Source organism: Ceratotherium simum, chromosome 16, assembly GCF_057802395.1.
Source record: "Ceratotherium simum simum isolate JZ-2026a chromosome 16, ASM5780239v1, whole genome shotgun sequence".
Lineage (NCBI taxonomy): Eukaryota > Metazoa > Chordata > Mammalia > Perissodactyla > Rhinocerotidae > Ceratotherium > Ceratotherium simum.
Window position 1 is genome coordinate 61,165,926 of NC_141915.1, and position 26,130 is coordinate 61,192,055.

Consider the following 26,130-nt stretch of genomic DNA (forward strand, 5'->3'; position numbering starts at 1 on the left):
CAGGCCAGCCCCTGATGTTCCTTCTTGAAGAGTTCCTTTATTCTTCTTGTGCAAGTTGGCAAAAACTATTCATGTCTCGCTTTGGCTGGAGCAGACTCACAGTTTCAGAAGTTGTGGTGGCTAACAGCTATCTTTCTTTTCTCGAGTTCCATCTCCTTTCTCAAAGCTCAGCGTTTCAGTGCACTCAGGACTCAGAGTTACCTGGAGAAATGATGCTGACAAACATGAGATTTTCCACAGGGGCCTGAGGTGACGCCACATGTCCTCACGAGGGCCTCGAGGAGAGGAGTCACTGTGACAGGCTTCCCTCGAGCAGTAGAGTCTCTTTTTGTGGATGTGAATAATCGGGACCCGCAGGTGAAGGCAGTGTGCCGTGCCCTACAACACGCGCAGCCAAGCAGCAGCACCCCACAGCGAGACTTCCGCACCATATTCCCCCACTGAGTGGGTATAGTGATGGGGTCTGACGTCTGGTTACTGTCCCAAAGGCGCCCCCCAAAAAAATCCTGTGTCTTCTGTCCTGCAGAAATCTTGCTACCCCAGAGGCGGGAGGGAGGGACATGTGCCCCTACCACGTGTGGGCAGGGTATCCAGGGCCTCGAGTCCTCACATCCATGTGGAGGATACGCTGCTGTTTGCAGAACGGATGGACGCACGGAGTAGAGGGATGTGCCCACTGGTCCCAACGCCAGGAGGTGGAGCCACAACAGGGCCAGCCAGTGTGGCTGCCATACCAGACAGCTACCTCCTTCTCCTCCTGGTTCCTTAATAAAGGTGTCCTCTCCTCTCCTGCTGTTCTAAGCAATGTGTTGCTAACTCAGCATGGAGTTATCTGCTCTGTTCCCTCAATCCACTCACACTGCCAATGAGATTTCTCCTCCTGAAAGTGGAAAGCTGCCCAGGGCAAAAACAATTTCTTCTCATCACTCAGTATGTTTCATGGGGAGTCAAAGGGCCGCTGTCAAACGCCAGCAGCAAAGCAGGATGGAGGCCTGAGCTTGGCAGAGTCCACTTTCTGTTTGACTCTCCACAGGTCCGTCATGTTTTTGGGGCCCCTTGCTCCTGACCCAGCCTAACAGAGCCCCCTCCTCCGCCCTCCCATGGACTCTTAAGACCCCTCCCCAACTAACTGAAAGCACTGCTAGACAAGATCCCCGCCGGTGTAACCTGCTTCCCAGTGGCAAAGGCAAAAAGAGCATCTTTTCTCTCCACATTTGAAAATAAGTTCTTCCGAATCCTCAAGGTTTTTCAATCTAGTGCACCTTTACCTCCCTGACCCAACCTGCAAAGAATTAAGTTTGAAAATTTGTAACAGCTGCAGAAGACTCGAGTCTGCCCTCAGACATGCTAACCCTCCTTCACTGATGGGGAAGGACCTGGGAAGAAAGGTCTTGGGAGGACAGACTTGCCAAAGACCCCAGAGCCAGTTAGCCACATTCACACTCGAGTCCCATGGCTCCGTTATTACGTTCCGTTCGTCAGTTCCACGGTTGCTGTCCTTTGATGTGCTTTTCAAAGAAAAACAATCCCCAACCCCACTCCCACCTAAACGTAAAGACCTGGGAATTCGCATGAAAGCCCAGGGTCCGTGTGGCTCCAAGCACTCCTGTCAGCACAGCATAATGCCAAATGCTCAAGTACCCAGGACATGTTTTCCTAAGAGCCCACAACGTTGACTGGGGATCTCCAATCCTAAAACTGCGCTATGCCCCAGCCCTCCTTGTTCTTACACTACCCTCGTTTGAGAGAAACCACATCATTGCCCACCTGAGCTGAAGCTGTCCCACCCACGACACCTCGCAGGCAGCCCTCCCCCACAACAGGAGGCCGCGCTCGGTTCACTGCAGCACTTTATTTCCTCACACAAGGACGCGTTGCTGGGGCCCAATGTTCTCACATGACAGTAGAAAACCAAAATTTGTCATCTCAAGAATTGAGAATTGCGTACAAAAACCTTACATAAATTAAAAGAATGAATAAATTTACAGGTGTAAATGCAAACCGTTTCCCAACTCAAGGCAGGTAACAACCCATGGTGTTCTGGTGGGAAAACATCAAGGGAGAAAGGAAAGTGGGTCCTAAGGCTCGGCCCTTCCCAGTCCCATCAGACCAGCAAGACAGAAATGACAACTGCTCAAGGACTCTGGCCAGCCTCCAGAGAAACCCTGGAACAGGCAGCTGTTACACGTTAATACCCTGCACAGATCAAGAAACTCGGTCTCAAATTCTCAAGCCAATGGACTTCTCTTCCATGGACATGTTCTCACCTCAGCCACCAGGTGACCAAGCTGGGTGTACCAGGGGATTAAACCAAAGATATGTACAGGGTATTAAACACATACCAAGATAACAGTTAACTTGAATACAAGGTCAAAATCAGCAACAAGTTCTACAATCCAGTGCTGATATCAAATACAAGCTTCAAGGACAAATTTCTTTTCAAAGGCTTATTCCAGTTTCATGAGGCTAGCAAGAGGAGTATACATTTGCCAGAGCAAATTTATACTTCTGAATTCACTCATGCAGCAAATGCTACGCATCTGCCCACAGTCCATTTAGAAGCATTTGCGGTGGACGATGGAAGGGCCCGACTCGTCGTACTCCTGCTTGCTGATCCACATCTGCTGGAAGGTAGACAGCGAGGCCAGGATGGAACCCCCGATCCACACTGAGTACTTGCGTTCAGGAGGAGCAATGATCTGAAAAGACAAAAATATGGCTTTAGCTCACGGCACTCCCATCCCAGCAAGGCCTTCTAGCCCAAGCCCTAACACTTGACTCACCTTGATCTTCATCGTGCTGGGGGCCAGCGCCGTGATCTCCTTCTGCATCCTGTCGGCAATGCCGGGGTACATGGTGGTCCCACCAGACAGCACAGTGTTGGCATAGAGATCCTTGCGGATGTCGACATCACACTTCATGATGGAGTTGAAGGTGGTCTCGTGGATGCCACAAGACTCCATACCTAAGTGACAAAGTCATCCCTTAGCATCACATAACCCTTTCAAGGGGGAACAGCACTGGCACCCCTTGCAGCCTCCAAGAGAACTCATGGAGCCCAACACCTACCCAAGAACGACGGCTGGAACAGTGCCTCTGGACACCGGAACCGCTCGTTGCCGATGGTGATCACCTGACCGTCAGGCAACTCATAGCTCTTCTCCAGGGAGGATGAAGAGGCAGCAGTGGCCATCTCCTGCTCGAAGTCCAGGGCGACATAGCAGAGTTTCTCCTTGATGTCACGCACAATTTCCCGCTCAGCCGTGGTAGTGAAGCTGTAGCCACGCTCCGTGAGAATCTTCATGAGGTAGTCTGTCAGGTCCCGGCCAGCCAGGTCCAGACGCAGGATGGCGTGAGGCAGGGCGTACCCCTCATAGATGGGTACAGTGTGGGTGACTCCATCCCCAGAATCCATGACAATACCAGTGGTGCGGCCAGAGGCGTACAAGGACAGCACGGCCTGGATGGCCACGTACATAGCCGGAGTGTTGAAGGTCTCGAACATGATCTGGAGAAGGCAATGGGCTCCTTAAGTGGTGGCAGAGACCCGGGGCCACCCCATGCACACACGCTACATGCTAGCATGCTACAAATGTGATGTGTGGAGAAAAGAAAAGGAGCAGGCACAAACACAAATAAGAAACCTTGAGACTTCAGGGAGGAAATGCCAGGAGAGGAACAGAACCCTGGAAACATTGAAAGAAATACTTGATTTTCAGAAAACAAACTCGAACAAAAATGACTTGTGAATCAGACCAAAAAGTGGAACTGCGGGGCGGCGCTTACCTGAGTCATCTTCTCACGGTTGGCCTTGGGGTTCAGGGGGGCCTCTGTCAGCAGCACAGGGTGCTCCTCGGGGGCCACGCGCAGCTCGTTGTAGAAAGTGTGGTGCCAGATCTTCTCCATGTCGTCCCAGTTGGTGACGATGCCGTGCTCGATGGGGTACTTGAGGGTCAGGATGCCGCGCTTGCTCTGAGCCTCGTCGCCCACGTAGCTGTCCTTCTGCCCCATGCCCACCATGACGCCCTGGTGTCGGGGGCGCCCCACGATAGACGGGAACACAGCCCGAGGAGCGTCATCCCCAGCAAAGCCAGCTTTGCACATGCCAGAGCCATTGTCGATGACAAGCGCGGCAATTTCTTCTTCCATTGCGATCTGTTTAAAGATGCAACCGACTTACGCGGGTCCCGGCGCCCCGGAACAGCCCCTGCAAAGACCCTCTTCACACAGAGGCTCCGCCTCCCCCAGCAGGACCTTAACCGCCTGGAACCGAGGCCCGGCCTTTCACGTAACGCCGCCCCCCCGCCCCGCGCCGTTCGTTCCGCGGCGGCGCGGCCGGGGTCTCTCCGCACTGCGGGCCGGCCCCGCCCTAATCCCCTCCCCCCACGGCCGCGCCCCACCGCTGCGCCCGCGGTGACCGGCGAGGCGCCCCCGTCCCAGCCCACGCACCCGGCCCGGGCCACCCTTTGTTCCGAAGGCGGCGCGGCCAGACTTCTCGGGCCAGGAACAGCCTGCGGAGAAAAGCACGGGAGCTCGGGCCCAGGACTTGGTGCGAAGGACCGGCCGCTTACCGGAGGAGGTGGCGGCCGCGGCGTGCGGAGGAGCGAGCAAACGAGTCACGAGAAGACACGGAACACGAGACGGCTGCAGCAAGTGAGACCGACTGCGGCCTCCCCCGCCACTATTTAAGTGGAGCGGGGCGCGCGCGCGGGCGGGTGGCGCGCGCGGCCCCAGAACATGTCCATATATGGCGATCTTTCCGAACGCCGGGCGCCCATTGGCCCGCCCGGCCTGGGCACGTGGGGTCCCGCTCACGGCCCCGCCCACAGCTTGCGCCGCCCCCAACGCCCCCTCCCACCCCGTGCTGTCCCCGCACCCAAGACCCTACGTCCGAGACCCGACGCCGGAGACCCTGCGCGCGAGACCCCGCGCGGGCCGGCGGGCGGGCAGACGTCCCTCGGGGGTTGCGGGGAGGGCCACGGGGCCGACCGGCCGGCCCCGCCCCGGGACTGCCGCGCGCCGTGGGGGAGGGCCCGACTGCACCCCGAAACTCTCCAGCCCGGCGCTGGGCCGCGCCCCGGCCCCGCTGGGGGGTTTTGTTCCCTGCGCGCCCCTTGCGAGCTTCCCCCCCGAGGCTCCTCAGAGTGCATGGGCCGCGGAGGCCGGTTACCGGCGCCGGGCTGGGGGAGGGAGGGATGGGGGTCCCCGCCGGCCGCCTTTGCGGCACTCTGGGCCCCGCGGCCCGGGGGAGCCCCGGGGAGCCGTGACCTCGCCCCCCGTCATGATGGGAAGCAGCCGCCCGTTCCCCAGCGAGGCCACGACCCCGCAGGCCCCTCCGCCGGAGGAGAGAGTGCCTTGGGGTCCCTGGCAGTGCAGAAACAGAGGCCCCGTTCTACCCACGACGCATTTTGCGCCTCAGACTGCAGGCCCGATTGTCCTCAGGAGCGGACCCCACTTGGGTTTGGGGCCACCCCACTCTCCATCCAGTGGGAGGGGATGGGGCTTTGCTTCATTTTAATCACCTGTAGGCAGTATAGGGAAACTGAGGCAGAGAACATTCTGACTGCCCAGTGATCGACTCCCCCCGAGACTCGGGGGGCCCCCTCTTCTCTGTTTATGATACTAGAAGAGAGTCAGGGCTGGAGTGGGTTTGCTGACTCCTAGGAACAGGCCGACCCCGCTGCTCCCCTGCCCTCGAACCCAGCTGCCCCTGGGCCGGTGAGTTCTCCAGGGCCCAAGGCGCGCCCTTTATCCCAGCAGCCTGCGCTGGAGGACCTGTCATCACGGCAGGGTCCTGGCTGCACCTGCTGGCGCCAAGGGTTTCCTTATGCCCAGGGGTGAACCAGGTACTGTGGTTTTCTTGGGTTATTTGTAAGCTTCTGGAATCGCTGCGTACAGAATTAAACATCAGAGAAGATGTGAGGAAGACTCGTGGCCGAGAGGAGTGGCAGTGGGGCCCGGCAGAGTGAAGCGAGGCCCTCAGCTTGACTTAGACAGGTGTCTGACAGTGAGGGGCCTGGGCCGGGTGCCCCGAGAGTCCTGCAAGGCCAGGCGGTGACCACATCCAGGGATGAGAACCCTGGGCCCAGAAGGTAAAGCAGCTGCCCAGCTCACCTGCGGACTGCAGTCCTTTAGATGCCAAGGCCTTGCCTATGGCCACCCCTGCCACCGGGCCTAGCTGGGTCCCGACTCCCCAGACTTGCCAGGTGCGCAGGGCAAGGTTGCTGTCCGTCAGGTGTGTGCCCTACCCATGGGAGAACGCGGGGATGGGCCTCCAGAAACCCATGTTACTCGGGCCCTTGGGCACAACCATTGCCTGCTCAACCCCCGGGTGGGGGCGTCAACGATGTGAGGACGACTCCTCAACTTGGGGGCCCCAAGATGCCACACAGGACACGGGGAAGTTGGGAAGTAGCTAAGGTCTCCTGGCCGTGTGTGCGGCCCAGTCGCATTCCACTCCGGCTCCTCCCCACTCCGATTCCCTCTAGCCTCCCGTCTCGTGTGTGCCGGGAGCGGCGGCCGCACTTGGCTGCCCGGGCTGCTTCTGGGGAAAGATGGCGAGGGGGCGGAGGCCCATGGACCTCTATTCTCGCCCTCCCTTCGTTCTTCCCCATTTTGCAGTCTGCAGGACGCCAGGTGCACCGCGAAACGGTCGTGGGGGAAAGTGGGGCGGCCGAGGAGCCCCGAGATTCCCGCGGCTCCCCTTCGGTGGACCTCCAGCCCCACACCCGCAGGGCTGCAGTTACGGGGGAGGGGAGGGGGTGCTCCCGGCCGGCCTGGCGCGGGGGTGGGGGGGGCGTGCTGCGCCCTCTTCCGCAAATGTGTCACCCAGCGCGGGGGGGCGGGCAAGGTGCGGCCGCAGGTGTGCGGGCTGGGGGCGGCGGTGCGCGGCGCGGCCATATTTGGCGATTTCGGCGCCGCCTGGGAAGCAGCGGCGCGGGCAGCCCCGTCCCCGCCCGGCCGTCGGCCCTGAGTCACCGGCCGGGCGGGGGGCGGAAGTAACGGACGGGGGGCGCGCGGCGCGCTCCTCTCCTTATTTAGTCAAGGAGACCGCGGATTGGCCGGCGGAACAAAGGGGCGGTGGCGGGCGGCCTGGGAGGAGGCGGGGCGGTCCCGGCGCCTCCGAGCGGGCGGGGAGGGGAGGGCAGAGGCCCGACCGCTGTTCCCCACCCCCACCCCGGTTTTCCGCGCCCCTCCCCCCAGACTCCGCTGCTCCGCGTCAGGCCTGGCCGCGGGGGGAGTGGGGGCTGCCTGTGGCCCCCGAGGCCAGGTGTCCGCCGAGGGTGGGGGGATGCGGAGCTGGGTGGTGGCAGGGGAGGGGAGGGGGCGCCCTCCCTCCTGGGAAGTACCACTAGGAGCCGGGAGTGAGTGGACGCGGTGCGGCCAGGCCTCGGATAGAGCAAGGCCTCCAAGCCCGGCGCCGGGGCTGGGGAGCCCCGCGTTTTGCACTATGATTTTTCTGTTTTGCAACTGGACAGTGAGAGGCCTCCCAAGGTCGCCTCCGGGCTCTGCTCTTGGAGAGCAGGGCCGCTCTCACCCCTCCCGGAGCCTGGAGCTGGAGAGGGCCGGCGTCCCTGGGGAGGGGACCGCGCAGATGTGTGAGCAGGGAGGCCACGGGGGAGTGAGAGTCAGCAGCTGCGCTTCTGCCCAGAGCGGGTGTGTCCTTCCATCTTGAGGATGGAGACTTGGGGCTCAGAGAAATGCCGTGATTTTTTCTAGCTCAGCGCTGGTTTTGGTGGATTATTGTGAGCTTGCTGCATCTCATTTTATCTTTCATCTGTTTAATCACAGAGAAAGGAGGTGGCATCACCTTGCAAGGAAGTGTGGCCTGGCTGAGACTTAGCCGGAAGCCTGCCTCCCTGGTCCTGGGCACTGCCTGGCACCCACCTCAGGGTCCTTTTTTTGTTTTGTTTTGTTCTTGTGTTTTTGTTTTTGTTTTTTTGTGAGGAAGCTCAGCCCTGAGCTAACATCCGTGCTAATCCTCCTCTTTTTGCTGAGGAAGACCGGCTCTGAGCTAACATCTATTGCCAATCTTCCTCCTTTTTTTCCCCCAAAGCCCCAGTAGATAGTTGTATGTCATAGTTGCACATCCTTCTAGTTGCTGTGTGTGGGACGCCGCCTCAGCATGGCCGGAGAAGCGTTGCCTTAGTGCGCGCCTGGGATCCGAACATGGGCCGCCAGTAGCGAAGCGCGCACACTTAACTGCTAAGCCACGGGGCAGGCCCTCAGGGTCCTTTCTGAAGGGTCTTCTTCCTGACACCCAACCAGTCTGTCATCTCCCTGCTCCAGCCTCCAGGCTGCTCCCCAGGATCGGGGTCACTTCTGCACCTGGTAGCAGAGACCCCAGCCCACCCTCCACTCCCCAACCTCCCACCCCCTGCCTGCCTCCTACCTCTAGCTACCTCCCAACCAGCCAGTTACTTGTCAGGCAGACAGGATAGAGTACTTGGTAATAAGTCCCAGCTCCTGGCTTTTGCCTCTACTATTCTACCTGTTAGGAATGCCTTTCCTTCTCCTCCCTCCAAAGGCATCATGGGATCCTGGGTTGGATCCTGGAACAGAAAAAGGACAGTAGTGGAAGAACTGGTGAAATTTGAGTAAAGTGGAGTTTATTAATACAAAGTACCAAGGTCAATCTCTCAGTGTAACAAGTGTACCAGGACTGTATAAGATGTTAACATTAGGGGAAACTGGGACTCATCCTGTCTTTGCAACTTTTCTATAAATCTAAAATTATCTCATAATAAAAACTTCATTTTAAAAAGCCCAGGGAAAACCAAAGTTTCCCTACCCTCAGCTCACTGTCCTGTTCTCCCAGGCCTGTGGGCAGATCAAATACAAGATGATTGTTCTGTCACCTAAAGCCCTCTCCAGGGTGCCAGGCTGGCTCCCATGGGGGCAGGGCCAGCCCCTGGAGTGGCTCTGTTGGGAACAGTGGTCCCCAGGGCTGCGCTGGTAGGCAAGGCCAGGTTCCTGCCGGCTTGGCCGGCCTGCCTCTGAGTTTCAGGTCTTAGGACAATGTCAGGGCCACACACTTCTGTCTCTGGTCTGGTGCCCAGCAGGGGCTTGTTCTCCTGCCAGGACTGTATAGACTGAGGCACAGAAGGTCCAGCTGTCTGGAGGCCGGCTGTACAGTCACTTGGGCTGCTGTGAGTTGAGTTGGGTGCTGTGTGCTCAAAGCTGCCATTTGTCCTGTGCCAGGATGCCCCAGGCCAGGCCTCTTCATGCCTGAGGAAACGCCATAACTGTGCCATTTTACAGGTGGGGAAACTGAGGCTCGCAGTGTGTGCCTCCCACGTGAAGTTCCCAAGTGCACAGAAACACCAGGCCAAGGGTCCCCCCCCACCTCCCCTTCCCCCTGCTGCTCCAGTGGTGGAGGGCTCCAGGCCTTTCGAAGACAGGTCCCATTGGAGTTTATAGGAGATCCCTGTCTCTCCACTATGGTGCAGCAGGAACCAAGGAGGCCCCTGGAAGAACGCTGGGCTGGGAGTCAGGAGCTGGGTTCTGGGCCAATCTCAGCCCTGTGCCAGCTGTGGCCTCCCTGGGCCTCGGTTTCTGTAAAGAAGATAGGCCAGGGGCCGGCCCCGTGGCTTGGCGGTTGGGTGCGCGCACGTTCCACTGCTGGCAGCCCGGGTTCGGATCCCGGGAGCGGGCAGACGCACTGCTTGTCCGGCCATGCTGAGGCCGCGTCCCACGTGCAGCGGCTGGAGGGATGTGCAGCTATGACATACAACTATCTACTGGGGCTTTGGGGAGAAAAAGGGGAAAAAAAAAGGCCAGTGACATGAGGGGTATGAGGCTCTGAGGCTGGTGGTGGCCCTCTTGCACTGGACAACAGGTCTGGGGACAGAAGACCATTGGGTGACCCAGCAACGCCCCCAGGCCTCACCACTGAGGTTTTCCAGGCCTCTGGCCTTGAGGTTCAGTTTTTGGTGATGATTAAGAAGCAATCATTCAGCACCTCTGTGTCAGACCTGAGATTCCAGGGAGCAGAGGCTCCCCACTCTGCTTCCCAGGGCACAACCTCAGGCCTCGGTCCCTGGGCCTCCATAGACAGAGTGACAGTGCTCCCTACCCCGTGGACGAGGGACCTGGCATGGTGCTCCCCACCTTTGCTGGACACACTGCCAAGAATAATTATGTCACGGGCCCAGGAGTCCGGGCCTCCAGCTGCTGCATGGCACAGTCCTACCTCAGCACATGACAAAAGCCAGAAACCAGGGTGCCTGCCAGGCCACAGCACGCCCCACCCATTCCTGACCTGCCATGGTGTCTGTCCAGCCCAGCTGCCCACCCTCCTCTTCCCCACAATGTTGCAAATCAGGTGACTCTGCCCCCCAGTCTACCCACTGCCTCGAGATGGAAGCGGAGCCCCTTACCCTGGGGCTGGAGACTCTCACGGCGCCTCTGCCTGCCCCTCCGCCCCTCTGCTTACTGCACCTCTCACTCACTGCCCTCCAGCCCCACACCAGTGGCTGGCTATTCCTCTGCCTGGAAAGTTCTTCCCATTGGCAGCCTTCTCCCTACAGGTCTCTGAACCATCCCCTGGCCTGGGGTCAAGTCCTCACCTCCCATCGGAATACTGGTTATTCACCGTTTGTCTGTCCTTGCCCCCCACCCTCCCTAGAGCTTAGGTTCTTGGAGCACAATGGTGAAGCTGGTTTCCCCTGTGCGTGGAACAGCATCTGACACCTACATGTCGGCAGAAGGCATGAATGAAGGGAGAAGGAATGGAGAGGGAGGGGCTCCCAGCCCTGGAGGAGGGAGGAACCTTCACTGAGAAGCAGAAAAGGGCCAGGAGGCTGGCCAAGCTGTCTCCCCAACCCCGATTCCAATGTGCAAAGGGGGGATATGGCTCTAGGGCTGAGATGGAAGGGAGCCCCAGAGCCTGACTCTCCCCAGGGACCCTCTCCCCACTCCCCAGCTAGTAGGCTTGTGGCACTTCAGGGGACAGAGGTGGGGCAGTGGGGAGACCCATAGCGAAGGCTCAGGCTAACTTCATGCCCTTTCTGCTCTGGCCCCAGGCTGCGGGGAGTGCAGCCCGCCGGCCGAGTTCTCCCGAGCTACACTATGTCAGGGCCCCGCGTGGCAGGTGTCCCCACTCCCAGGACAGCTGGTGCCACGCCAAGGACCAGGAGGCAGATCAGGGCGGGGCACGGGCAGGAGGCTGTTGGTCTAAGCAGCCTGTCCTCCCCGCCAGTGTCCCAAAAGCTGCAGCTCCGGTGGGCAGAGTAGGGGATGGCGGGGTTCAGGACCGGTCACCCTGGCCTTCGCTGCACCCTCCTTCTGAGGCACAGACTTCCCAGGGAAGTGGCACAGTGCTCCAGGGGCAGGCCCAGCGCAGGGTGGGCGTTGTGGGGAACAGGCCGGCGTGGACTGGGCATTATGCGGGGCAGGCCCGGAGGGGGTTGGATGTTGCTGCATTCGCCCTCGCCCTCCCAGCCGGTGATGGGGGCCGCACAGCCCAGGGGAGCAAGTCTGATCCTGCGGGGCACAGAGGGAGCCCTGCTGAGTGGGCCGCCGGGCACTCACTCACCGGCCCGGCCCGGGCCTGGGTGCGGGCCCGCGTGTCCCAATTTGGTCTGGGGACGGTGCCCAGGCCACACGTCCTCACGCACCCCACGCCACGTCCCAGCACTGCCACGCCTCCGGGAGCCTAGTACCCTCACCAGCTTTCCCTATGCCCTTTGGGATCAGCACCGGTGTCCCAGGGGGAGACGGGGTCCCAAGAGACGGCTGGGCCCCGGAGGGAAGCCAGGGGGCGGCTGGGGGAATGTGGAAGAGGCTGCCCCAAAGCAGCACAAGCTAGGGCCGGAGGCCTGGGGTGCCCTGGCCAGTCCGGATTCTCACCAGCTCCAGGGATGTGAGGCGGCCTTGGGGCAGCCCTACCACCCGTGGCCATTCTGCACCCTGGCTGTCATCTGGTCTGAGACCTGACACCAGAGCCCCCTCTCCTCCACCACACACCTCCATCTCCTTTGCCCAGGGGCGTGGTGCGGGTAGGGCACAGCACCTGGGGCCCTGGGAATGGGGTAGGCAGGTGCAGTGGCTGCACTCAGCACGCACCTCTCCCGCAGGGCATGGGCTGGGAGCAGGGACACTCCCCAGGGCCAGCGAGCTTGGAGGCCTGGGCCAGGAGATGGCGCCCTGGCCGGCCGCAGCGGGCGCAGCCCTGAGCACCCAGCTGAGGCAGGTGCGGTGTTATTCCCAGGTGGGCCGCCAGGTGGGTCCCATTGTCGCGGCTGGGCCTCCGGGGCTGGGCAAGGAGTCCAGGTGGCACCTGCCTGCAGGCCCCACCCCCCATCGCCCTGGCCCGACTGTCCCCAGGGTCAGGAGGGACCCCTACAGCCACTGACTGGGGCTGGGGAGGCACCTGGTGCTGCTGGCCAGCTGCTGAGTCACTGCCACCCCAGGGTTACAGGGGAGCCACTGGTGACCTCAGCTAGTGCTGACGCAGGGAGAGAAGGTGGGATTGGGGTCATCTTGCACCCAGGGCAACAAAAGAAGGGAGGACCAGGGCCTCAACTCAGCCAGGCAGGGCCAGCCCACCCCAATGTCCAGGGCACTTTCTGCCCAGGGGCAGACAGCACCCGTAGAGAGACCCCAAAGCCAGGGCAGAGCCAGGATCTGACGTGTCCTGCCGAATACAGGGTGCCAGGGGATGGATGCCAGCTGCCATGTGCCGTCTGCTTACTGGGCACGGTGGGTTATTTCAGCAATTAGGCCACCCCGGCAGATGGCTATTGATCACCAATTCAGAGACAAGAAAAGGGGAGCTCAAAGAGGCTGAGGCTGGTTCCAGGTCACGCAGCAGGAAAGGTGGAGCCGGGATTGGAGGGGTTGGATTCTGAGCCCACTCTCCCCACTAGGCACACCCTGCTGGCTGTGGGAGGCTGGGGTTGGGGGACATGGGGGGTATGTTTATTCTGCTTTTCGAGGGGCTACCCCAGGGCTGTGTCCTGTGGGGCTAGGTTGTTTGGGGCTGGGTTAGCCGCAGGAAGTGGGAGGGGGTGCTGGTAGGGGGACAGCCTCAGGGGACCTGGAGTACCACACCAGGGCAGTGGGGAGCTACAGAATGCCCTGGGTGGGTGGGGAAGCAGAAGGCCCTGAAGAGGGGTGGAGGGTGGACAGAGCCTGGCTGGGGTCAGGTTATTCTGGGGAAGGACAGACAATGCCCATGGGCAGGTGGCCAGAGTGGCGCCTCCACCTTCCTTGGTAACAGGTGGATTGGCCCCAACTGTGTGTCCACCTGGGACTGTGGGAATGAATTGTCACAGGGAGCCCATCTCCAGGAGCCGCCCCTACCCACAGGCGCCCTGAGTGAGCCTGGAGATCAGCGGTGCTGAGCACTTCCACAGACCCCTCCCGCCAGTCCCCACTTCACACGGGGCTGGCTGAGCCTGGTGGGCTACCCGGCTGGGCAGGGGCAGGAGGGGGCCTGTAAGTAGGAGTGTGAGTTTGCCCATCTGCTCACGCCTGCATCTTATCCTACCAGGGAATGGTAGTTTGGCGAGGGAGGGAGCTTCTAGATGAAATGTTCCCATGGATTTTGAAGATTTGACTTCCTGCCTCTTGCTGCCCTGTTGCTCTTGGGAAATGGTGTTATTCAAGTCCTGATCCAGTGTTCATGATTCTTAGGCGTTCCCCTTATCCTTGCTGATCTAAAATTCCTGCTATGCCCTGGGGAAGCTGTTTCATGCTTGTCTAGGCCCTGGCCACTCATGAGCCTTCAGTTCTGGGGAATGTTCTGGTATTATTTCTTTCACAATTTATTTCCTGTTTTATTTTTTCGTTCTCTTGTTTTGGAGATTTTTATTAATTGGGTGTCATACCTCCGAGATGAATCCTTTAATATTGTTACTTTTTCTTCTCTCTTTGTCTTTTTTTTTCGCTTTCTGGGATATTTATTGATTCTTCTGACCCTGCAGTGGAATTTTTTATTCTAGTTAATATAGTTTTTAACCTTTTTGTTTTGAGATCATCTCACACTCACTAAATTTTACACATTTGCCACGTTTGCCTTATTGTTATTTTTCTCTCTCTCTTTTCAGTTCTGAACCATTTGGGAGTCGGCCTCAGACACTCTGCCCCACCCCTTCATATGGTTTTCCTAAGAACAGGGACATCATCTTATATAACCACAGTACAGTGACCAAAATCAGGCAGTTTCACATCGATGTGACACTATTCATCTAATCTGCAGTCTATATTTCAGTGATAACAGTTGTCCCAATAATGGCCTCCATAGCACCTTCTCCTGACCTGCTCCAGGATCCTGGGTCACATTTAGTCTCATAACCTACCGCGTGTTTACTCCCAGGACCTCTCTCCTGTTCTCTGCGCCGTTTAGAGCATCTCCTAGAGGTGAGAAGATCTTTATTAAAAGCAGACCAGCACTAGTGCCTCGAGCTGAGCAGTGTGGCACTGTCTCCATGGGAGTCACTCGACAAAGGAAGGTGACCAAGTGCAGAGCCTGTCTCACTGTAGGACGAGGCAATGGTCCACTTCTGTTTTGTCCCAGAAATCAGAGACGGAGTCACTTCCTTTTTGGACCCCCAGCAAGGTTTCTGGCACACAGTAGGTACTAAATGAATGCCTGAGATTGTTCAACATGAGGGGTCTGGTTCGTGGGTGACGGGCTAAGCCTCTGCAGATACATTCAGCATTGTGCATGCATATCTGTGTGTGCATGTGTCTGTGCGCATGCACGTCTGGGCACGTGTGTGTGTGTGTGTTTGTGTGAAGGTGCACACAGATAGGGGGGTGGGCAGAGGCTGCCATGGTCTCTTGTGGAGTTATGAGCTCATGACTGTCCACACCAAGTGTTGATACATCTCAGCTGTGCACTTGTGTGTCTGGAAGCCCAGGTGGGCAGCTCACTCTCAGATATTCTTGTGAATGCTCCCCTCTTGTCCCAGGAATGTGCACATGTCCTGGGGTTTGGGTGTTGGAAGATTGCCCAGTGGTCACAGGGCACCTGGGCTTGCTTTGATGCTCTCAGTCCTGTCCTTGTGGTCCCTTAGGGGACTCTCAGCCTTGCTGGGGCCCAGAAGCCTCTGGTTTCTCACTCCCCTCTGCAAGGTGCTTTCCCTCTCCTCCCCTGCCAGACATAGCCCCCCTCCAACCTTACGATTTTACAAGAGACAAAAGCCAGGAGATGCCAGCTTTGGACCCTGACAACCCCAAGCGGGGGCTTCCCCAGCAGCTCTCCACTTGAAGTGGGCAGAGGCAGGAGAGGATCTCAAGGAGCTGCCTTGCCCTGATGGGGAATAGTCAGGGGTCATGAGGGATGGGGGGCGGAGGTAGAGGCAGGGGGTGGGGTGGGGGAGAGCAGGGGTCTTGGGAGACGGGTGTGGGGATGGGTCTTCATGTGGAGCCGGTCGGAGGCGCAGGCTGGGCAGCCCATGTGTGCCCACATGACACAGTCTGCGATGCGGCAGCCCCTTTCTCACACTCTTCATCCCAGCATCGCCCTCTCCCTCCTGCCCTGAGCGGGGAGCTGTCACCCTAAACCTGCAGGCCTCCAGTAAACCAACCCAGGCCAGAGTAACAGAAGTATGGGCCCCGCCTGCCCATGTAAGTGGAACTGCAGAGCAGTAGACTGCTCCACCATGAAAAAATCATGAGGCAACCAAGTTGTGAGCCTGTTTTCAGGAAGGATGCAGGAGGCTGGGCCCTGGGAGCAGGTGACAGGCCCAAGAGTGAGGAAATCAGGGTCTTGGGCAGTGCTCAGCACCACCCAGGCCAGCAGAAGGGCCCTCGCCTTGTGGGGCAAGGAGCCCTGGGGCCAGAGGGCGGAAGGGGGACAGCAGAGGTCCTGCTATGGGCTGGTCAGCATGGCCTGGCCGTGCAAGGGCAGAGCGCCCGGGGTGGGGCGGGACAGGAATGCCAACAAGAGCAGCAGCAGCCAGGGCCTGGGGCTGAGGCGGGGGCTCTGGACCCCGGGGAGAGGCTTCGGGGAGGTCCTCTGCGTAAAGTAACTCCCAGAGCCTCGTGGCCCTGCACGGAGGGCACGTCTGGCACAGCTCAGAGCAGGGGGCCAAGACCTGGGTCTGGGAAAGGTGTGGCCTGTGGAGGTCCCTCAGCCAGTGGGGCTGCCCTGGGCTCTGTCCTGGGCCATTTCCCAGTTTCCTGGGCTCCAGGCCAGCCGAGGCAGGGAGCGCCCCCTCCCCCAGCCTGCACACACACAGCCTGTGCCAGCTCATGCCACCAGCATCAGTGTTGCCCCAGGCACCCAGCCTGGCGCATGTGCTGGTCGCCATGGCAGCAGGCAGCATGCTGGCTCTAGTGTCCAGGGCCAGCAGTCTAGACATGCAGGGGCAAGAGTCTTCTCCCTGGTAGCCCCAGAGGGGCATGACTGGGTGAAGGGGGAGGGGGACCCTCCAAGCGGCCAGGCCTGCCCATCCCCCAGCATCCCTGGAGAGCAACAGTTTCCTGAGAGCTCTAGGGTGGACGCTAGGGTTCTGGGGGGCTTCAAGGCCCTCTCTTCTCCTGGCCCCAGCTGGATACTCACTAAGAGGGGCAGGGGGCCAAGGATTGGCCCTGGCCTTGTCTGCTGGGGGCTCTGACAGCTGAGGCAACCCCTGCCTTGCAGGCCCAGCTGCAGCCAAGAGGGTCCATCCAGCTGTGTCCATCTGCAGACGGCCAGTCCCTAAAGTAGGGGCCAGGGGTGCTGCTCGCCTAAATGGTCAGTGCCCATCAGGAAAAGGTGCCCCTCCCCAAACATGTTTAAGTTGGTGCATTGGGCAGCCTGACATCTGTGCCCAGGCCTGGTCCAGTGGTCGCAGATGGCATCCCTGGGCAGTGGGCACACTCCGGGTACATGCCACTCCCCCCCAGGGAGGGGACTACATTAGGTTCAGAGGTGAGTGGGGGCAGGTGAATGGGGCTCCCAGAGTGGCAGTGACTTTGGACGCCCCAGAGTGCGGGCTGGACAGGACACAGTGGTGGCCACGTTTGTGTGTCCCAAGTGGGTGGCTGCGTGGACACCCTCTGCCACAGGGTTGTGTGAGGTTCCATGCGAGGGGTGACCCCTATTGCCTGAGGATGCTGTGAGGGCCTGGAACACCCAGCCCACCACAGTCTCTTGTAAGTAGTGTACATCTGGGGTGTGAGTGGTGCCCCTGAAACAGATTCCCTTGTGCAGTGTACAGCCTGATCACCCTGCTGGGCAGCCATGAGTGGGCTCTGAGGCTGGGATCCAGGGCAGCATCTCCAGGGCCAGGGCTGGCCTAGCAGGTGGCCATGGCTCACTCTGCGCAGTCCCCATCCATGTGTACTTTCACACACACATGCCCAGACTGGCACATGCACTGCTGCATCTATCTGCAGAGGCTCAGCCCATCACACAAGAACCTCCACATCAAATATTCACAGACACTTAAGTACCTACTGTGTGCCAGAACTTTGTGGGGGATCCAGAAAGGAACCATGACCCTAGCAGGCAGGTGGGCGTGGGCCTTGGGTCCTTCGTTCCTGAGCGGGGGATCCATGCAAACAACCTCCCTCCAAGGACGTCTGGACTGGGAGGCCCACCTCTCAGAGTCTCCCTGTAGCCCAAAAGGCCACCCCTTGGCTCACACGCCTGGGTGACTGCCAGGCAGCCCCACCCCACCCCCACCTGGGGCTGCGGGGCCCCAGAATTGAGAGGCCACAGCCACTTCTGGTTCTGCTGCCAAGAGGCTGCCTGGAGCCAGGCGCACTTAGCACCTGGCAGCCAGGCCTCCTCCCGCTGGGCACATGATGCCCATGAGAGCCCTGCCAGCGCGTCAGTGCTAATGAGGCTGTCATGCTAATTGGGACATCCCGGGCTCCTTCAAAGCCTGGCTGGGAGTTGGGGTGTGGAGGAGAGGCCAATGCCCATGCCTGGGGGGACCACGGGCACAGAAGAACTGACGTACAGACAGCACCATGGCTTGTACCCCCAAACCAGGGACATTTCCTCGGCATTAAGGCTAGACTTGGGTCCCTGGTCCCCTGGGAACTTGGGGAGATTTTGTGTGGGCATCATCCCTGAGGAGGGGGTGCAACCCCAGATGGCATCTTCCTACCATAGGGCAGGAAGCCTGGTCAGGCACACAGTTGGCGCCCCATGAACGTGTGTGGGTCACAGAGGTGGATGACACCAGCCCACAGAGAGAGCCCACCAGCCCCTCGCTCAGCCGACCCGCGGCACACACGGTGCTGTCTCAGGGATTTGTGCTCAGGTCTCCCCCTGCACCTTGCTCATGCCTCAAGTGAGGCGACAGGTCCCTGTTCTCAGCGTCTGCACGTGCCTGGCGAGGTCACTGCCCGGGGCTTGGAGAATGGAGGAAGGACTCTGGACCCCGTGCCCATTCCCTGGTCATCCATCCCTGTACCTGGCTGCCCTGCCCACCCCCTGGGGCCCACACACACCCAGCCCATGGCCCTTTCACTCTGCTGGACCCCCACAGCATGGGGCCCCCGTCATGGCCTTGAGAAGGCTGGAGGGTGCTGCCTGGAGCATCAAGGGCCCACAAGGATGGGGTGAAACTCTGGAGGCTGTGTCTGGAAGTACCCCCTGGATCCTGGCCCTGATCCCCTCAGGGAGGCTTGAGGGCCACATGCTATGATGAGGAAGAGGACACCAAGGCTGGCCCAGGCCCAGGATGGGCGGCTCTGGTTTCACTACTTGGCTCCCTACCCCTGAGGCAGGTGCAGGAGACAGACAGGCAGGGTGTGGCTGAGTCCTCAGTTCCAAAGATGGCCCCTCAGGCTCAGGGGGAAGGAGTGCAGCCAGGCGGCCCCAGCGGCTGGGGCTGGGAGGTGCCGGGAGTCAGGGGTAGCCAGGCATCGCTGCCTCTTCTAGTCTGCTGGCCTCATCCCTCTGCCAGAGGGCTTTGCCCTACATGGCCCCCTGGGACTAACCCCACAAAGACCCCAAAGTCAGGCCAGTCACTCCAGTGATGTGAAGGGCAGTTCAGGGGTGCCGGATGACATCTGCTCCACGCTCCTGCTCTTGTGTCACCCTCCAGTTGTGCAACCCATGATGCAGGGGTTACTGTCTCCATCATACAGCTGCCATCTCAGCCCAAACCAGGGCCCTTTCCCTAGGGCCCAGCACAGCCAAGCTGCTGGGCCCAGTGTGGACACAGCCGAGCAGCTGCCTCTCCACACCACCTGCACCCTGCGTTGGAGCTGGGTGCCATGGGTGCCAGCACGGGGACCCCTGGGTACTTGGCCCACTCACTGGCACCAATGCCCCCACCTGCCACTTTCGCAACTCAGGCCACTCTCAGGGAAGTATCAGGCCCAGGGCTGCAGGTGGCGGCCAAGGAGGCCGGCGCGTGACTTGGGCCGCAGGCCACCCAAGTGGGGGGCCTTGCGGTGCTCCTGGCAGCAGGAATCAGAGAAGCAGTAACTGGATCTGGCTGAGGATCTGGCAGCCTCAGAGGGTGGAGGGCTGTGATCGGGTTGCGGTCACGCTGCGAGTTTTCCACCAGCAGCCTTTTCTACATTGGGAAAGGGCTGGGCTGGTGAGTTCGTGCCGTGTGTCTGGGGGCCTTGAGGTCGGGGCAAGAAGAAGAGAGGCTAACAGGTGCGGAGACCACGAGGCAGGGCACAGGACCCGAGTCTTGGGCCCGGGCAGCCGGTGGCCAGGGCGAGGAGGTGATCAGCCGTGCAGCAGGCGGTGCTCCCAAGCCCTGAAGGCCCTGGGCTTTGGCCCCTGGTGCAGTCGGGAGTGGCTGAAATCCAAGCTGGGGTAATGAAAGGCAGCCGCTGTTCTTAAGCCGACACAGCTCTGATCCGCCCTCCCACCCGCCCTTTGCTGCCAGCTGGCCATGTAAGAGCTGCCTGGGCCCACGGCCACTGGTCAGAGGTGGCGTCTGAGCAGACAGTGTATCCATGACGCCAGCCAGCCTCGGGGGTCAAGGGCCAGCCCAGGCACACTGCACCTCTGGGGGACCTCGGGGGCTGTAAGCACTCAGAGAGAGCTTCCCAGGCCCCTTTTGGGGACCTGGGCCAGTCCTGAAGATGCCCACCAACAGCCTGCACCAGGTGCTGAAGATCCAGTTTGGCCTCATCAACGACACTGACCGCTACCTGACAGCAGAGAGCTTCGGCTTCAAGGTCAACGCCTCGGCACCCAGCCTCAAGAGGAAGCAGATGTGGGTGCTGGAGCCTGACCAGGGGCAGAGCCCGGCCGTGCTGTTCCGCAGCAGCCACCTGGGCCGCTACCTGTCGGCTGAGGAGGACGGGCGCGTGGCCTGCGAGGCGGAGCAACCGGGCCGAGACTGCCGCTTCCTGGTGCTGCCGCAGTCGGACGGGCGCTGGGTGCTGCAGTCGGAGCCGCACGGCCGCTTCTTCGGTGGCACCGAGGACCAGCTGTCCTGCTTCGCCACAGCCATCTCCCCGGCCGAGCTGTGGACCGTGCACCTGGCCATCCACCCGCAGGCCCACCTGCTGAGTGTGAGTCGGCGGCGCTACGCACACCTGTGCCCAGAGGAGGACGAGATCACGGCAGACAGCAACACGCCATGGGGTGTAGATGCGCTCATCACCCTCATCTTCCAGAACCGACAGTACTGCCTCAAGTCCTGCGACAGCCGCTACCTGCGCAGCGACGGCCACCTCGTCTGGGAGCCCGAGGCCCGCGCCTGCTACACGCTTGAGTTCAAGGCAGGCAAGCTGGCCTTCAAGGACTGTGACGGCCGCTACCTGGCGCCCATGGGGCCCACCGGCACACTGAGGGCCGGTCGTAACACGCGGCCTGGCAAGGATGAGCTCTTCGACCTGGAGGAGAGTCCCCCACAGGTGGTGCTGGTGGCTGCCAACCACCGCTATGTGTCTGTGCGGCAAGGTAACGGGCTGCCACAGGGCTGGCCACGGTGACCTCAGTGTGGGGGTCACATGGGGAAGAGGCATCCTGTCTGTGGGGGTGGGGACACATGTGTTGGCACACAGTGCAGGTGGGTGGGCTGTGGGCCGAGGCCCATATGCTTGGTTTGTCAGTAAAATGCGGGCAACAGTGTGAAAAAGCTTCTTCTGTGAGTCGAAGGAGATGCTGGACACAGAAGTATCTGTACATGTGCAGCTGGCGAGCGAGACTCGTGGTGGTGGTGTGGGTGGTGGTGGTGATGCGGGGATGGTGGTGACAGAGATGGTGCTGGTGGTGCTGCTAGTGATGGTGGTCATGTCAATGGTGATAGTGGTGGTTTTTGGTGATGATGATGGTCATGGTGGTGAGGGATGGTGGCTGTATGGACCACTTTTCATTCTCTGGACTACCCTGCAACTGACCCTGTCTCTTTGATGGGGGATCTCCCACCTAAGGACTGGATCTGCCTCCCACTATAGAAGCCAGAGGTACCCCCACATTCGGCTCCTGACTTCCTTGCAATAAGGCTGACAGTGTATGACCTGGTGCCCCAGGTGTTCAGACATTGACTTGGCAACCAGTGATTCGAGGAAGCAGGATGTGGCCTCTCACTTGTCTGGGAGGAGAGGGGTGGTGCCCCTAGATTCCAAGGCAGCCAGAGCAGTGGTGCCTTGATCCAGGTCATCTTCCTGGCCAGGCAGCCCCCAAGCCCGTCTTCCCCTGAGGTGTCTGTGAGCACCCAGGCTTGCCCGTTTTCTCCTCCTGATATCTCTCTTTTTGCGGCTTGTCTCTGCTGCACCCGCAGCCAGCCTTGCTGAGGCGGTGGTGCTGACCGCAGCACAGCAGTCAGCGTCTGTTGCTGCAAGTAACAGAAAAATAGCTGCAAACTGGCTCAAGCCACGAAGACATTGATTATCTCATATAAGGGGAGTCTGGAGGCACTGGGGCGGTGGGGTCCCAGGCAGGACACCATCACCAGCTCAGTGGTGTCCCCAAAGTCCTCCACTCTTTCCTCTTTGTGGAACCACTCTCCTGGGATAGCTCTGACTTCAGGCTGGTGCCTTGTGGTCACAAGCTGGCTGCTGCTGTTCCAGGCCTCACATCCAGACAGGACAAAGTCCAGAGAAAAGAGGGGCAGTGGCTCTTCTTGTGTCTTCTTAGGAGTAAGAAAACTTCTGCCATAAATGCCCACAGACCCCCTTTCTTCTTCACACCCACCGCTCAACCAACCCCTCCCGGGGAAGCGGGATCCACGCTCTTTGCTGGCCCTAACCAGGATTCTGTGTGCCTCTCCCACCTTGAGTTCAGGGCCCCAGAAGCAGATGGCTGTGTGAGATGGAGCCCGTGGGTCGCATCCTGTCTGGAGGGGGTGCATGGAGGGCAACACTGGGGATACCAACAGGGTTGGCCTCAGAGATGACAGTGAAGGCGCGCAGCCCCCACCTGGGGACTCCTGGCCCCACTCCTCCCTCAGTACCTGCAGGGATGGCTCCCTCACCTCCTCAGCCCTGCTTCAACGTCACCTTCTCCCTGAGGCTGTCCCTGGCTGAGGCCCACAGCATTCATGGGCGTTGGACACACTGTTCTTGTTGTCCACCGCTCCCCACAGACTATAAGCGCCAGGAGGGCAAGGACTGTTTTGTTACTGCTGATCATGGGCCCAGAGAAGCAGTGCTCACTTAGTTCAGTATTGCTGATGGATGCTGAGGATGGTGGTGAAAATGCTGGGCTGCCTCCTTTGCCTCTGAGCAGTGACCTGTGTGAGATGGGAGACAGAGACCAGCCTGGGACGGTTCTTGGGGGAGCAGCCTTTGGGAGCTGGTGAAGGGTGAGAGGTCCCACCCTCTCCATTATGGGCCCTGCCTGGTGCCTGCCCTTCCTTCCTGGAGGCTGGACAGGATCTGGCCCCGACCCTCAGGCCCTGATGGAGCTCTGTCTCCACTCCTTCTTGCTCCCCCAGCTGGACACAGAGTCAGGCCTTGTGGGAGAGCTCTGTGATCTGCCACATCCAGTCGTAGTGGCCAGTTGCCATGGAAACAGGGACATGGTTTCCGGGAAGAAACTGGGAAGGATCCAGTGCCTGCCAGCTGCCTCCCACCCTGGGCATGGATGTCCTCTCTGTCCCCCTCCCAAGAACCCCAGGCAGAGCCCCGGGTAGCCTTGCCCTCCCCAGGGCTTCTGGGAGACCATGCACATGTGAGTGGGGGGCTGGGGAGATGACAGGGGACCAGCTCCTGCCCGGTGCCCAGGAGTGGACCCCAGGCCCTGGCTGTGTCCTGGACCATGGCATGGGGAAGGATAGAGATCCTACTGTGCCCACCCAGTGTCTTAATGGCAAGTATAAAGAGAGGCTGGTGTAAGTCCTGGGTCAAGAGAGCAGGAGCAAGCAGATTACCCGATGATTAGCAGAGGTGGCGGATTTGCCGGCACGGAAGGGCCTGGCTCCTGGGGCTGTGGTAGGAGCTGGGTCAAGGACCTTTAGGGAGCAGTGTGGAGGGTCCGCAACCCTGGCAGGGCCCCCAGACCCTCTGAGAAGTGCCTTCCAAATCTTCCCAAGTCCAGAGGGTTCTAGATGAGACCCCCTCTGGCTTCAGGGTTGCCCCAAGAGCATGCCTCCCCACCCTTCTGCTCCCCACCCCACCCAGGGAGAGGCGTGAGGGGCTTCCCATCTGCTCCTCCAGGGGTCAACATCTCAGCCAACCAAGATGAAGAACTGGATCATGAGACCTTCCTGATGCAAATTGACCAGGAGACAAAGAAGTGCACCTTCTATTCTAGCACTGGGGGCTACTGGACCCTGGTCACCCATGGAGGCATCCAGGCCACAGCCACACAAGTGTGAGTGCCCTGCCCCCACCTCCACTACCACCTTCACCTCCACCATCTTCACCACCATCATCACCATCACCATCATCACTCCCACCTCCATCTCCACCACCGTCACTCCCAATCATTACCTCCATAACCACCACCACCTGTACCACCACCTCCAACTCCACCATGAAGACCACTGTTGCAGCCCAGCCAGGGAGGAATGCCCACTGGGGTGAGGGGCAGCTCTTAATGGTGGTGGGTGTGTCAGTGGAAGGCAAGTGTCTGTCCCTCCCCCTGGGGGTGGTACTGGACCTGAGAGGGTTGGGGAGGCCTGACCCTGAGCCTCCGTGTCCTGCTGCTCTGAGAGGACCTACCCTGCTCTCTCCAGTTCTGCCAACACCATGTTTGAGATGGAGTGGCGCGGCCGGCGGGTGGCCCTCAAGGCCAGTAATGGACGCTATGTGTGCATGAAGAAGAATGGGCAGCTGGCAGCCGTCAGCGATTTTGTGGGTGAGCATTCCCCACATGCCCTGGGGGACTGGGGCTGGGCTGTCTGCCCAGGGACAGCACCTGCTCAGAGATCTTGTCTCCACCAAGAGTGGGCCCCGCCTGCTCCCCATGGACCTGCTGCTGCCCCTGGCAATGGTCATACTTGCTGGTCAAGATAATCACTCTGGACATCAAGGGAGCGGTTAGATCCCAGAGCTCCCTTATCTCCGCTGCACATTTGGGGAATCCAGGGTTCAGTGGCAGCAGACCACTGTCAAGGTCACATAAGGCAATGGCAATGGCAGATCTGGCCCACAAGCTGGGCGTCCGAGTCTGGAGCTTCTCCAGGAGGAGCCAGTTTACACTCCCACGCGCTGCCGGCCCCTCAGCCCCCTCTCCCGCCAGGCGAGGACGAGGAGTTCATTCTCAAGCTCATCAACCGGCCCATCCTTGTGCTGCGTGGCCTGGACGGCTTCGTCTGTCAGCGCCGCGGCTCCAACCAGCTGGACACCAACCGCTCCGTCTACGACGTCTTCCACCTGAGCTTCAGCGACGGCGCCTACCAGATCCGAGGTGCGGGTGGGGTGGGCCGGAGGGGGGCGCAGGGCCGTGGAATGAGGGGGGTGCGGGACAGGGGTAGAGTCGGGGCGCGGAGCGGCATGGCAGTTCGGCGAGGTGGGATGGAGGCGCAGGGCCAGGGAGTGAGCGAGGGGCGCTGCCTAGGGCGGGATGGGGACGCGGGGCAGGGCCGGGGAGCCAGTGGGCCCCGCCAACGCCCCTCCCCCTCAGGCCGCGGCGGCGGGTTCTGGCACACCGGCAGCCACGGCAGCGTGTGCAGCGACGGCCAGCGCGCCGAGGACTTCCTCTTCGAGTTCCGTGAGCGCGGCCGCCTGGCCATCCGTGCCCGGAGCGGCAAGTACCTGCGCGGTGGTGCCTCGGGGCTGCTGCGCGCGGACGCGGACGCGCCGGCGGGGGTCGCGCTCTGGGAGTACTGAGCACGGGGCCCGCCTGTCCCGCATTAAACCATGTCTGTGACGCAGCGGCTCGGCGACTCGGTGGCGCCGATGGGGCGGGGCGGGCGCAGAGGGTTTGCACCTGGGGCCGCAGGCTGGGCCTCCTGTGCCCTGGGGTTCCTGCGGCCGTCGCTCCACCTCCCCATCCTCCACGCCCAGGAAATCAAGGGTGTGTGTTGGGGGGCTTGTCTGGGAGAAGGGTCCAGCCGATTGAGCGCCCCCTACCCCAGGTCTGGACAGCCACAGCCCCGGGCCTCCTCTTGTCCTGTCCCCCCCCCAATGCCCCCCCCCCGCGGGACGCCTCAGCACACAGCTCCTCCCCAAAATGAAGAGAGAAAACCCCCCCTCCACCCAGTGGGACCAGGGTTGGGGTGGGACAGCTGGGAGGAGCCTGGTCCCATGCCCTAGCAGGTCAGGCCGGTTGGAGCGTCTTTGGGGTGACCGTGTCTCCATGGAGCACATCACTGCTCCCTTCCCCAGGGACAGGGTCTTAGGGAATCCCGGAAGCACCGGATGGAGAAACAACCCCCACCCCTCCCAAACAGGGCCCCTCTCAGCCCCTGCACCCACATGGCTGCCACCCAGCCCAGGAAGGGGGCTCCAGGCCTCCCCCCCACACACAGACCTGGAGAGTCCTCACTTGCCTTGCCCCAAGCAGGCTGCCCACCCTATGGCCAGGGTGGATGACAGGACAAGGCCCATAGTTCACCCAAGTGTCTCCCCAAACCAGCCAGCACCCAGAATTCCTCAGCCCCCAAGGACCACAACCCAGGCCAACCCCACTTGGATGTGCTGGGTGACCTGGGCCACTAGAGGTGGGAGGTGGGAGACAGCCTGGGGAAGGCCTAGAGCCTGAAGGGAGGGTGAGACCACGGACGAAGAGGACCTCACCCCATGCAGATGCCCTCGCCACCCTTCCCTACACCTATGCCCCTCTCCTGACCCCAGGCAGCACCTGCCTGAAGCACCCCTCTA

General features: G+C 60.5%; 2 protein-coding genes across 3 annotated transcripts; one reads left to right on the forward strand and one right to left on the reverse strand.

Annotated features, from left to right (window-relative positions):
* Window positions 1–1,833: 1,833 nt before the first annotated feature.
* On the reverse strand, window positions 1,834–4,696 carry ACTG1 (actin gamma 1). The gene is made up of 5 exons (XM_004432851.3): window positions 4,572–4,696; window positions 3,787–4,155; window positions 3,070–3,508; window positions 2,784–2,965; window positions 1,834–2,699 (listed from the first exon to the last, which is right to left on the reverse strand). The coding sequence occupies exons 2-5, from the start codon at window positions 4,147–4,149 to the stop codon at window positions 2,556–2,558; spliced, it is 1,128 nt and encodes a 375-aa protein (XP_004432908.1). The 5' UTR covers window positions 4,150–4,155; window positions 4,572–4,696; the 3' UTR covers window positions 1,834–2,555.
* Window positions 4,697–19,763: 15,067 nt separating this feature from the next.
* On the forward strand, window positions 19,764–25,203 carry FSCN2 (fascin actin-bundling protein 2, retinal). 2 transcript variants are annotated; one of them, XM_087441778.1, is made up of 5 exons: window positions 19,764–20,821; window positions 23,485–23,677; window positions 24,042–24,163; window positions 24,548–24,715; window positions 24,932–25,203. In XM_087441778.1, the coding sequence occupies exons 1-5, from the start codon at window positions 19,996–19,998 to the stop codon at window positions 25,135–25,137; spliced, it is 1,515 nt and encodes a 504-aa protein (XP_087297904.1). In that variant the 5' UTR covers window positions 19,764–19,995; the 3' UTR covers window positions 25,138–25,203. The 2 variants fall into 2 exon arrangements, with proteins under 2 accessions (XP_087297904.1, XP_004432910.1); XM_004432853.3 differs by having other exon boundaries at window positions 23,521–23,677; window positions 24,042–24,159; window positions 24,448–24,715.
* The last annotated feature ends 927 nt before the right edge of the window (window positions 25,204–26,130 follow it).